This window comes from Zonotrichia leucophrys, chromosome 15 (assembly GCF_028769735.1).
Source record: "Zonotrichia leucophrys gambelii isolate GWCS_2022_RI chromosome 15, RI_Zleu_2.0, whole genome shotgun sequence".
Lineage (NCBI taxonomy): Eukaryota > Metazoa > Chordata > Aves > Passeriformes > Passerellidae > Zonotrichia > Zonotrichia leucophrys.
In genome coordinates this window covers 10,230,466-10,243,052 of record NC_088185.1, presented here as the reverse complement: position 1 = coordinate 10,243,052, position 12,587 = coordinate 10,230,466, and the positions used below count along the sequence as shown (strand labels likewise).

The 12,587-nt window shown below is 50.1% G+C and overlaps 1 protein-coding gene across 4 annotated transcripts in view; it reads right to left on the bottom strand.

Annotated features, from left to right (window-relative positions):
• Positions 1-423: 423 nt before the first annotated feature.
• Positions 424-12,587, bottom strand: part of BICDL1 (BICD family like cargo adaptor 1) — a 49,258-nt gene continuing 37,094 nt past the window's right edge. For 2 of the 4 annotated variants that reach the window (XM_064726855.1, XM_064726857.1), the window contains 3 exons: positions 10,606-10,736; positions 7,910-8,030; positions 424-4,545 (listed from right to left, as the gene is read on the bottom strand). In XM_064726855.1, the coding sequence (XP_064582925.1) occupies positions 4,357-4,545; positions 7,910-8,030; positions 10,606-10,736 (441 nt within the window). In that variant the 3' untranslated portion in view covers positions 424-4,356. Of the gene's footprint in view, positions 4,546-6,996; positions 7,106-7,909; positions 8,031-10,605; positions 10,737-12,587 lie in introns of all 4 variants that reach the window. The other 2 variants (XM_064726856.1, XR_010442144.1) reach the window with 2 other exon arrangements.

Genomic DNA, 12,587 nt, shown 5'->3' with positions numbered 1-12,587 from the left:
GCCCTGGCTGTGTCTGTGCCCTTTGGGAGGAGCAGCTGGAGGGGATCCTGGGGAGCTGTGGATGGCCTGAGCTGCAGCTGCTGCCAGCTGTTTGTCACTGGCTGTGGCTGCTGCCTGAACCCCTTCCAGTCTGAGTCTGCCTCCATCCCAGGGCAGTAAAGGACACCAGTGGCTGGAAGGTGAGATGATTTACCCACCTTTAGGTGTTCCTGTGCATCAAGAGATGCAAATGTTTCAGGTGTTTCTGCCCTGGCTCCTTCTCCCCTAAGCACACAGGGGCTTTACCTGGCTGAATTTCATGGGCTGATGCAGCACCAAAGATGCTGCTGGCTGTTAAATGGCAGTTCAAAAAATGAGCTTGTTTTGCTGCTGGGCACAGTAAAGTGGTGAGAGCTGAGACAGTATCGTATAAATGATGTTTTATTCTGAAGAGAACTATTTACAAAAGAAGTAGAGCATTGTTTTTACTAAAAATATGCCTTTATAGATTTTTATAATATGTATCTTATAAAAACCATACATTTATTTACATGACTGCTACATACAAAAATTACAGCACTGTGGTATATGTACATATCTATAGGTACATTCTTTCTGCTTGTCCCTGCTGTGTGCTTTTTCCCTCTCAATCCAAGGGAATCATTGCTGCAGCACCCAGACACTTCCTTTCTTGGCTTTTTGGTTCAAACAATCTTGCTTTTTATAGCCGAGTGGGGAGTAGAGAGTTTGCCTGATGGAGAGGCAGATCTGGAATCTACCATTCTAAGTAGGACAAGTGCATGTGGCCCTGCCTGCAGCCTCACTTCCTGCTCTCTCTGCAAAATGACTCTGTTGTCAGTAACTTTTTGATTTACTGTTCATCTCCATGGCAAGTTGCTGATCTGTTTCTATGAAGATAAAGTGCTAGTGACTTGCCTTTCATTTCCATTTGTTCCTTGTTTACAGTTGCTTCCCTTGCAGAGTTTAGGAAGGGGAGACTGATCCCTTTTCCCTCAGGCTGGCATAACAAACATTTGCCCAAAGAGTCACCTGTTACCTGTGGGAAAGTCCTTTTAACCTTAATCTCAGCAGGCATCTCTTCTCTGTGCAGTATTTGAACAGTGACTGTGCAGCACTACTGTTTTATTTACCATTATCTCAAAAGCAAGGCTGAGGGTTGTGTTTAGAGCTGCTGATCCCACTCATTAAATCTCCTTTGGGATCCTGAGTACCTGCTGGATTAATGTGCTTCCTCCATCTCCTCTCCTGGAGCTGATGTGTCCTGGAAGAGTCAAGTGCCACACGTGAAGTGTCTTCCAACCAGCACTGCAAGGCTGATTCCAGGCTGTGACAGGATGGAGGGCAGGGAGTTAATGACAGCACAGAGTGAAGCAGTCGGGACCTTGTTCAAACACAACGTGACAAATACGGGTGAGGTTTTTCAAGACAGAAGACAAAACCTAGCTGCTGTGTTAAGGCAGTTTCTGTTCCTGTGGAGTAGCAGCTCAGCACAAGGAGGTCTCCTTTGGTGTGTTGTCCAGTTCATTGCACCCAGTTCTCTTGTATCTCTGGGTTTAGTAGTGCAACTAAGTCTTTAGGGTGAAGGGGCTTGTTTGAAGAAACCATACCCAACTGGCACCTTAGAACATGCAGACTTTCCTCTTGCAATCTCTTCTGCCACTCTTGTTAAATAAATAAAATTGCAATGGGATTAAGGATTCTCATTAAATGAAGAGATGAGCTGTGCCTACCCCTGCAACCGATTGAGTCACTTTCCTCAGCATAGCAGAAGGCACCTTTCTTCATCTCATTACTGCATCTTCATGGGGAAATTAAGGCCCTTGCCTCAGGATTGCATCCATCCATCCATCAATCCATCCATCCATTCATCCTCACTGGGGTAGAGTCCCACACATGGTGGGCACGTGGCTTGAGCAGAGCTGGTGGGGTCTGGGAAATGACAACTGCCAGCAGAAGAAAGGTCCCTGAGGACCGAGGTGTTCACGTGGCTCACCTTGATAGAGCATCGTTCTCAGTGTTCACTGTGTCACTGTGTCATGGGTGTCACAGGTGTCACTGTGTCTCGGGTGTCACTGGCATCCACGCCTCATTCTGCAGGGATCCAAGGCTGGGGTAATGCATGAGGGTGTGACTGAGTCCTGGCAGCAGGAGATGCTGAGCAGGTGCCTCGTGTCCCTGCCCTGTCCAGAGTCACAGTAGAGGCAGGATGGCAGGATGAGGACACGTGGCACTGCACTGCAGCCCTTCCCCTCGCTTGCACAAGTGGCTACAAGCAGATACTCAACAGCTGAGCACTGCCTAGAAAGGGGAGGCCAAGTTTCAGTTTCCTTCCCTGCCTGTGAGGCTCCCGATGCCTTTCCCCAAAAGCATCAAGCTGTATTGGTGGGGCTTTGCCCAAGCATTTCCTGAAGCAGCTCTGCAGTCCAGGGTTCATTGCTTTCATGTAGATGGGTGTCACCACTCAGCTCTTCACTATCATGGCCAATCTCGGAGCACTCTGCTCCCTGCAGCCCAGAGCTGCCTTAGTGCAACATGGTCTCATACCAGTGTGGTGGTTTCATGTAACAAGGAAATACAGGAGCGCTCAAATCTTCATAGGCAGAAAGGATTATTTGCACTGAGGTATTATGGATGTTCTATCCCACAGGGAGGCTGAATAACACTAAAACCCAAGCCACCAGCCTCTTACCTGCTGCTTACAAGGTGACTGGTACCTGTTCTAGCAGAAAGCTTGATCCTGTGAGCAGAGATAGCAGCTCCCTGTGGGATGGTGTGTTAGCACCGAAGTTGCTGAGCAGGGCAGGGCTGAGGGTGCAGCCAGCTCTGTCTGCTGTGGGACAGTGTAGGTGGTGGCCTTTTGAAAGCAGCAGGAAACAAACTGGGGCCTGCCCATGGGTATTATGAGCTGGGAGAATGTGTGAAAATTGCATGACAGCAGCAGGACATCTCTGAACTGAGCCTGGTGCTCCTCACTGGCTTATGATGGCAGACTGATAGCAGAGCTGTGAAGTGCCCATCCAGTGCAGAGGGCAGGTCCCTACTTGAGTATTGCAGGATTTCCAGCACTGCTGTGTGCTGGAATACACCAAAAAAGCCACGTTCCCTCTTGTTGATCAAGTCGTGCAAAGCAGGCTCTGGTCATTGATCCAAAGGACCTTTGGCTACCTGCTCACTAAAGGGCTGAGTAGCAACTGACCCCCAGGCAGGGACAAAACTCCTTTCTGTCAGGCCATAGCCACCATTACTGCATAGGGCAGAGTAACCTGCAGGCTCTCCAGAGCTTTGTAGACACCCTGACAGCCTCTGGCTTCAGTGAAGGCAGATGCCAGTGTGCTTTCTGAGGATGGAGTCTGCCAACCCAGTGTCAGTGTCAATGATGTCTGACTGACATCATTGGAGTAGGCTTCCAGTGAATTATTAGTTAGGCTTTTGGGGGCCTATCCAGTTAAAATGCCAGTTTTCTTACTCTGCTTGGGAGATGTGTATGGCTTTGGGGAAAGGTGTGTGACTTGCTGAAGCTCCCAAACTACTTTTGGCCATTGGAGGAACAGCAGGTGCCCCAGGACTGAACATGCACAACTTTTATGCAGTCTGTAATCTGTTGTAGATGGTCAGTCTCCTGGGGAGAAATCTGTGTAGCTACAGCCTGCAACTCTTACCTCTGTAACAGGAGGGAGCTGGAGAGGACAGGGACAGCACCCATCTGTCCCCTGCCCTGAGCTGTGAGGGTGAACGGCCACGCAGAGCTCCAGGGGAGATGGTGCCCAGGCAGGAGCTGCACTGAGGGCTCAGCTTCCAGCACGGAGCAAGCTACATCTGTCAAAACACGGTATTGCTGGGGCCAGAGTGACTCCAGTCTCAGTGGGATGGATGAAGGATGTCACAGCTGCCAGGGTGACACAAATGGCTCCCTTCTGTCCTCTTGCATTCAGCTCTCTTCTTCCCCTTCTGCTCGCTGTGACAGAAGTTCTCAATCCCCTGCACCGCTCTGTCTTGGGGCTGCTTATTTCCTTCTCCAGCATAAGAATGCTTTTAAGACAATCAGAGAATTCTTCACAGCAGAAACTGGACTGTGTCAAAGCGCCTAAAATATACCCTGAAGTTCATCACTTCACGTATAGAATAAGAAAAGTTTCTTTCTACTAGAATCACATTGTCAATTTGCAAATCTCCAATTCATGTAAACATTTGGTTCAGACCAGGTGTGGTGTAAATAGTGCAGAGTCTCAAGGGTTAACTCCTTTGCCCCCTTCTTTTTTACTCAGTGGATCAGACTTGGGTCCATCAGCAAGCTGGGCAGCTGCCCCACTCCCCATCTTGAAGCAGGAATTGTTGGAGAGTTTTCTCTTTTCCAAATTAATTTTTCTTGAAGAAGGAGAAGAGCCGGTTTCCTTCGGCCCCGCCGGGCTCGTCCCCCTGCTGCTCCGGCCTGGGGGAGGGCCTGGCGCCCCGCCTGGCGCCACTGGAGAAGGAATAAGCAAGCTGGCTCCATTCCTTCGGGTGTTTGTCCATCAGCTGCTGGTCAATGACCCTGTGCATGTCATCCTGCAGCAGAGGGACAGGACAGGGCCGTTAGTGGCAGCTGATGCCCAAGGGGAGCTGGGGCGGGGCGGCTGAAATGGGAATGGAACGTGCAGTGATGAGATGGAGCAGGGATGAGGGAGCAGGGACAGGTCTGTGTCCCCAGCCCACAGCAGGCTCAGCTGTGCCCGCTGCCATGAGGCTTTGCAGGGAGTGAGGAAGATCAATCACACAGTTCTGAGGGACAGATTGCTCAGGTGGTCTGGCACAGCAGCTCTGTGCCTGCCTGGGACTCTGTGCCGCCCCTGAGCTGCGTTTCTCTGCTGCCTGCAGCCTGCAGATGTCCCCTCTGGGGAGAAATAAATAAGAAGAACAAATGCAGCTGAGAGCAGAGGCCAGAAGAAGGATGGAGGCCTGTGCTGAGCAGCTCTGTGTGCACAGCAAGGGGACAGCAGGGGTGGCAGAGCTGCTGCATGGCCACTGTCACTGGGGCTGCTTTGGGGACAGTGCTGAGGGGCTGGGGCAGGTGTGGGCCCACCAGGTCCCTCCTGGGCTTTGCACCAGACTCACCAAACAGAACTGAGCTCATCCCTTAGAGCCCCTCCTTCCCCTAGAGCCAGCACAGCAGTGGGAGCTCTGACTGACAGCTCAACATGAACTGTGGCTTTTCAGGTGTACCAGGAATGCTCTGATTTCGTCCATGTTTGCTGCACAGTGAAACTCCTTTGTACAAAATAATTACCCAGTTCTGTTGCCACTGATGATGTGCTAACATGTTTCTTGAAAACCTGGCTATAAATTTTACAGATTTTAAACTTTCAGATCCATTGCTTCTCCTATAATTGAATATTTAAGCTCAGTGAAAATGTGTGTACATAAACTAGCCCAGAGGAGGAATCAAGTACTCCCCAGCAGTCTGGTCCCTGACTAGGGCTGAGGACACTGTCAGGATACTCTGGATGGGCTGCAGTGGTGGGAGTGCTGTGCATTCAGCACCTGGTGAGGGCAGACTGTCAGGGCAGCCCCAGGACTGAAGGGAAGGTGCTGCCATTGCCCAGCAGGTGCCCCAGCTGCTCTGGGTTGGAATCAAATCAGCCAGCTGGGACTGCAAACTTAATAATGGCTGATCTCTTGTTGCAGCATTTTCTGTAGGGAAAAGGACTGATAGCCATGACCTGGGCCTGAATTCAGTATGGGGGCTTCCCCTGTGGGAGCAGGAGGGTGCAGAGCTACACAGACTGGGGAAGTTTTGGGTCTTTTTAGAGCAGGGCTGGAGAGAGGAAAGGCAGAGGGAGAGTTGAAGAGGTTGAGGTGAACATCAGTATGAAGTATCAGTGAGACAGGTTTCCAGAGCTGAAGCTGCCATGTGAAAATGCACAGCACTTGGATTTGGAAGGCACCTCTTCTGCTAAATGAAGTAGGTACCCAGGCTCCTGCATGGCAGATCTGTGTCCTTGGTTGACCATACAACAAGGGATGAGAAGGATTTATATGTATATTTATATATATATACATACACACAAAAATATCATATATATAAAAATACAGTATGCACTATTGAGAGAGCACTGCATTGGATCCCTGTCTGTCAGATGTGTGAGTCAGAGAGAAAAGCACTTGGATGGGGAGGATTTTTTGCTTGAATCCTATTTTGCAGCCTGTATGATTATGTCCTTAGAGAACACTGTCATCTTGTTGACAGCCCTTGGTGAAATGCAGACTAGAAGTGTGCAAAAGCAAAATGTTACCAGATTAAAGAGTCCAATTATGCCCAGCTATAGCAGAGACTTTTATCCTATTTTATCAGAAACTTTTCTGCAAATTCTTTTGAAAAACAGTCCCCAAAATACATAAATCACCCCACTTGTTTTGTGCCTCTGTGGCTGAGCTGCTGCTGAGGGGACAGGAGGTGGCTGGAAATGATTTTGCTGCTGTGTAGCAACACCTCAGGTCAGTATGTTGGAGACAACTTACTGCCATGAAGTGGCCTGAGCCTCAGCTCAGAGAGCTGATGGCAGCAGGTCTGGGGTTGCTGTGTTACTGCAACAGGACCTGTTCTTAACCCCTAAGCTGGGTTTACTCTAGCACAGAGTAGGCCTAACTTTATAGCACCCATCCAGACTGAATTTGGATCCTCACAGCTCCTGTGCAGAGCAGAGTGTCACTTGGACAATGAAGCTGAGAGCAAAATCCCAGTCTGTCTTTCAAGAACCTTTCCAGATACTAAATATGTGGCTAGAGAGGGTTAATAAAATGTGCACCTCAGCCTGGCTTTGCCCGTGGTGCCCTGGTAAAGCCTCACCATGGGGTGCAGGATGCTGCCCTGGCTGCTGCTGGGATGGGGGGGTGGGCAGAATATTGGTGGGTGATGGAGACCCCCACTGGCCCCTCTTGCCAGATGATGGTGAGGGCAGAGGAGGATGTGGGTGATGGTGGCAGCAGATGGAGAGGGCATGGTGGGTGTGGGGAGCTCACCTCAAAGGCAGGAGGGGTGAACGACTAAAGCTGTTGGTACAGGAACTGAGAAAGGCCACTAGATCAGAAACCAAAGGAGCCAGATAGTAAAAAGCCCTGAGGAAGCAAACTGTAAGCAGGAAAAAGAAAAGAAAGAAGAAAAGAAAAGGGAAAAAAAAAAGAGAGAGAGAGAGAGAGAAACGAAAACACAGTGGAGTTGAAACAGGAGCGAGGTTGTACGGGAAAGGTTTCTACTGGTCAGGCTGGTTTTAGAGCTGGGGGCTTGCATGGTCTGCAACAAATCACTATAAATGGCACAGACCTTTGCTCCTGAGTCTGCTCTATTTTCTGTTGAAGTAGCCCTCCCTTGGTGCTGGTTTGGGAGGAGGCAGCTTTGTCTGCTCACAAGAGTTTTCCCCACTGACCCCAAGCAGAGCATCTCCAGGGCAGCTGTGGAACTGCCATGACTTTGTTTTTTCACCTTGGTGAAGAACTGGAATTTTAGCTTCTCCTTCTTGATGGATCTTCAGAGTTTATGCAAACAGTGCAGCAACAATCAGCACAACCTTGTTCTCCCACCTGTCTGCTCCATCATGGAAATGCACAGACATGCTGTGCCCTGTGTACCAGGGTGTGCCTGCCTGGGGACACCTCCTGCACAGACCCCTCCCCACCCCAGGGCAGAGCAACATGCACGTTTCCCATGTGAGGCACAGTCTGCTTCTCCATTTTCAATGAGTTTAGAGCTGCAGAATTCACTGCTCACAGCCAAAAGGGTCGGAGCAGGGAGGGGCAGCTCCCCCTGCACCCCACGAGCATCGCTGGCTCCTGCAGAGCCAAAAGCCCCAAACACCCCCAAGCACCCAATCCATGGGTGCTGAGGCAGAGAACAGGACACACCCACAGCAGGGGGGACAGTGGGCTCATGCCTCACCTGCCAGGCCTCCAGCTGCTGCGAGAGGTTCACCTTCTGCTGGATGGCATCCAGGAGTTGGCTGTTGAGGGACATCATGTCGATCTTGCACTTGGTCAGCTCCACCTCCACCGCGTTCTTCCTGCAGGGACAGAAATCCAGGCATGGCACCTCCTTCTTTTAAAACAGTCAGGTATATCTAAACAAATCTACAATTTATGTCCTTCACTGGCAAGTCCCCACATCCTAAGGTGTTCATCTCTGTTGTATTCTGAACAATCTATTAATCTGAGTGAAGAACTTTTGACATCTTTACCTTAAAACCAGCAGATTTCTGATATGCACACTGATAAGAATACTGAAAAAAAAAATCTGATACACTGCTGTGTAAGGTAATAGTGTGCCTGGATAATGTGCAAGATGTGCCAATAAAATGGAGTCCTAGAACAAGGTAGAATCTATATTCAAATGTTTTCTCTTTTTCTTCTGTTTACATGCATAGAAAACAAATGATATGTGCTAAAAATCAAATGACTCGTGTCTGATTGCTCCATCGATAAACTGCAATATAAAACAAACATTAAAATCTCTTAAAGAGCACAATCCTGCTTTCCCCTGGGACTTGACTGAAGGAAGGATCTAAGGAAGAAATGAAAGAAACAGCTTATCACAGCATATACTTTTCAGGAATGATAAACGGTCAAAATTATTTAAATTAAATGTTAGACTTTAAGGACAGCTCCCAATTTCAGTGGAGTTGTCCCAGCCCTTGGGAACACCTCTGCTGCATTTCTTCCCGGACATTTGGTGGCCATTGAGTGTGTCATGCCATGGACAAAGTTACCCAAAGAGCCCCAAATGCTCAGTGGCTGAGATGTTCCAGCTGCTCCTTGCTTGTGGAAAGGAATTGTCCTTCAGGATGAGCAATTTCCTAAGCTGCCCAAGCTGGGAAATGCTGCTCATCCTGCTGGGAGCACACAGGTGAGCACAAAGCTTAAGTTTTCAATTAACTGCTGTGTGATAGGAAAGTGTAACATGACTTGCTGGGAACCATCTTTCCTTGCAAACATTTTCGAGAGAAATAATTGCATCTTATTAACTGTAGCTCATTCCTTGTCTCGTAATAGCTCCCTTGTGCTCCCCTGCAGAAGAGCAATTTGGGAATTTGTGTTTATATTCCAGGTAGTAGAATATAAACAGAAATATTCCAAGGTTGCTTAACACTTCCAGGTGTTATATTCCAGGTACTGGTTGCTTAACACTTCCTCTGAAAGGATCCTATTTTCCTATTGCTTCCCATGTTGCCAAACTTCAGCTTCAAGCAAAAATTTTCCACACCAGATGTCTGCCTCGGGCAGTGATTTTATTTCTGTTCAGAGCTAAGGATTTTTGGGGGGGATGGGATGAACAAAAGCAACTTAACCCTTGGGCTGTGAGGTGGGAAGAAAATCACGAGCCTCCCCAGGCAGCAACCAGCCCACTCGGTCTGGGAGGGATGTTTTCACTTCAGTGACAAGATGCTCTTGTCTGCTTTCCCTTGCTGCCACTCTCTGCTCCTTCATCCCCCTCACTCGTGCCCCATTCCCACAGCTCCTGCACTGCAGGACAGCCAGCCCCAAACACTGCTGCTTTGTCCAGCAGGGTCCCAGGGAAGTGGGGAAGCTGTGCCCTTGCACTGCGGGCTGTGCTCTGAGCACCTGAGCAGCCTTTTGCTCGCTTCCCCGCCGCTGGGTGGATGTTTCCAGGATGGATGGCAGCGGCAGCGTTGCCATGGCCACGGCAGAGCCAGCAACCCACAGGCACCAGAACAGCCGCCCTGCACACAGCTGGGATGCTCCTGCTCCCTGCCAACAGAGGGAGGTGTTCCAGAGCGCTGCCGTGGCGGTCTGGTGGCCAGCTAGCCCAGCAGGGGCAGCACAGGCGATCCAGCCACTTACAAAAAGGAACGCTGCAGGCTGATTTAGCTCCTGCACCCTCTGAGCTGCAACCCTCTCCTGCTCCTCCTCTTGTCTTTTCCCCTAAGAAGCTGGACTAGTGGTGTCCTGGCCCACCTGCTTGTTGAAGGGATTATCAGAGGAATCCTTTCTAGCAGAGCACAGAGGGGTAAAGGTGTCTGTCCCTCTCCTCGGGGCATTTTGGCAAGCCCAAGGACAGAGCTGAGAAAGGGGGATTTGTGGTATGGGGGAGCAGAACTGCACAGATCTGTAAGGAGGATGGGCAAAATAAAGAGCCAAAGCAGTGGGAGAATCCCAAAAGGAGAACCAGAGAATTACAGGACTGGAGATGCAAAAAGAGATCTTGGAACAGGAAAGGAGAGGGAGTGGCTTAGGGAAGAAGCCCAGGCAGGCTGTAATGGGGATGGTCAGGAAAGCAGGGCTGTGTGTCTGGAATAGCAAAGGAAGAAAAATAGACAAATAGGGCAGACCTAGTGTTTGCATTTGGCTCCCTGAAGTCCTCTCCTCCTCACTGTGACTCACACCAGCACCAGGGATGGCACAAACACGGCTCACAGAATGCTCCTAAATGCCCCCAGTCCAGCCGTGGGCAGCTCTGGCTTCAGCATCTCCTGCCCTGCTCCCAAGCTCCCGGCAGCATTTCCCAACACCAGCGCTTTGTCAGAGCTGCTGTGGAGAGCAGGAAAAGCCACTCCAGAGGCATCTCCTGCCATGGCACCCCAAAGTGCCGCCCAGGCTGGCTCTGGCGCTGGTGGCACTCACTTGGCGATGGCCTCGTCGCGGTCCCTGATGGCCTGCAGGAGCCGTTCGCTCGCCTCCTTGTCCTCGGCAGCGCCGCGCAGCCGGTCCCGCTCCTCCTTCAGCGTCGTCATCTCCACACTCAGCAGCGTCACCTGCGGGCACAGGGAGGCTGTGAAACCCAGGGCTGCTCGGGAAAACGCACAAGTGTGTGTGTGGGGAAAGCCACATGGGCCAACCTGCAGGTTGAGAGGTCTCCTGGTCATAGAAAAAGCTGTGTCTGCTGAGTGGGGCTGTTAGTGCTGGTGCCACCCTCCCTGAAAGGTGCTGAGTGACTCCGGGATGCTCCACTGGGCAAGATGTGCCACCAGGGTGGCCTCAGTAACGTGCAGAAACAGCACTGAAAGCTGGGCAGGGCAGGACCCACCTGTGACTTTGCTGAGATTATGGCATCAGTGCTAAAATGTCCCTCTCCAAGCAATTTGTACACATCCTTTGAGTCTGCTTGTTATAATTCTGATCTTTTCCAGGGTTAAATTATTGCTAACATAATTTACCAGCAAATAATATTTTTTGAAAGGATGCTTACATCTTCTGAAGTAATATGAAGCTGTAGACAAAGGATGTGAAAATTCTCTTTCATGCCATGGAAGGTGTTACTGGCACATCTTACAATTTTAATTAGACTTTAAAATATGTCTGGAGTCTTTAATAGTCTGAGAAATGATCTATGGTTTTGGTCCTGTGCAGAGTGAGTTAATAGGGTGTGAAATCATGCAAGGATTGCATTAGCACAGCTTCACAGTATTTCATACACATTTAATTTCTTTGTCTAGGGCACACACATGCTCTGTTACACTACTCCACCACCTGGAAACCCTTCCAGCGTTTGACCCACCTCCTGCCTCTAAATGCAGCTCAGTAGTGCTTGAATCTTCAAAGAAATCTTTAAATAGAGGGCAGACAGGCAAAAAGGGCTGATCACATCCAGGGCGTGGGAGGATCTGCTGTTAGTGAGGCACGGCTGGGCCGGGGGGAGGAGGGTGTGACTGCACCCTGTCTGTGCAGAGACTCCCCAGGGGACCAGGGAGCTGTGCCAGGGCTGCCAGGGGACAGGGGAGCTGTGCCCTCCCTCAGCCCCACATGGGGAGCACCTCAGAGCAAGGATGTGACAGAGCCGTGGTGATGGGGGGATGTCAAAGGTGCTGAGCACTTCCACAGAAATCCCAGGAGACAGAGGATCCAGAGGCCCAAAACATGATGTTTGGGGATAGGTTTGGGATTTTATCTGGTTCTGTCTGGGCTTCAGGTAAGAATGGAAGGAAACAAACAGGCAGAAGGTGTGAAATAGCTTCTCAGTGTAGAGAGAGAAGGGGATGGCTCCTGTTTCCACCTGCTCACTGCGCTCTTGGGCAGGAGCATTGAATGTGTGTGATGCCACAAGATCCTAAAAGCCATTTAGAAGCAGCTCCCCTTTGATTGTATCAATACCAGTGCCAGAACGGAGGGATGAGGAGGCAGCAGAGCACTGCTTCCCCCGGGTGGACCAGATTTCCACATGCATCAATTTTCTGTAGCACTGAACAGAAGACGATGTTGCCTCTTAAAGAGGTGGTGAGAGTAATTATTAACCTGCAGCAAGTGTGAGGCTGGATAACAGGCAAAAGCTGTGGGAGACATGTACTGGCTGTGGGAGGCTGGAGTTCCTCTCTGAGAGTAATGGCTGCTGCATTTGTAGCTGTGCCTCATCTTCTCCACATCACACAGAGGTGTGACAAGGAAACAGAACAGCAGTCCTCCCTGTGCTTGCTAAATATTAAGAGCCTTGGCAGCTGGGGACCTCTAAAAGCAGACCCAGAGTTCCAGACCTGCAATCCAAGGCTGGTCTTCTGTCCCTCCTGGCTGGAGACTTTGGGGAGATCAGACAAGCCTCAAATCTCTGAATAAGTCTCTAAAGGTCTCTGTCAGCACTGCCAGGTTGCAGAGGTCGAGCCCTTGTCTTCTCC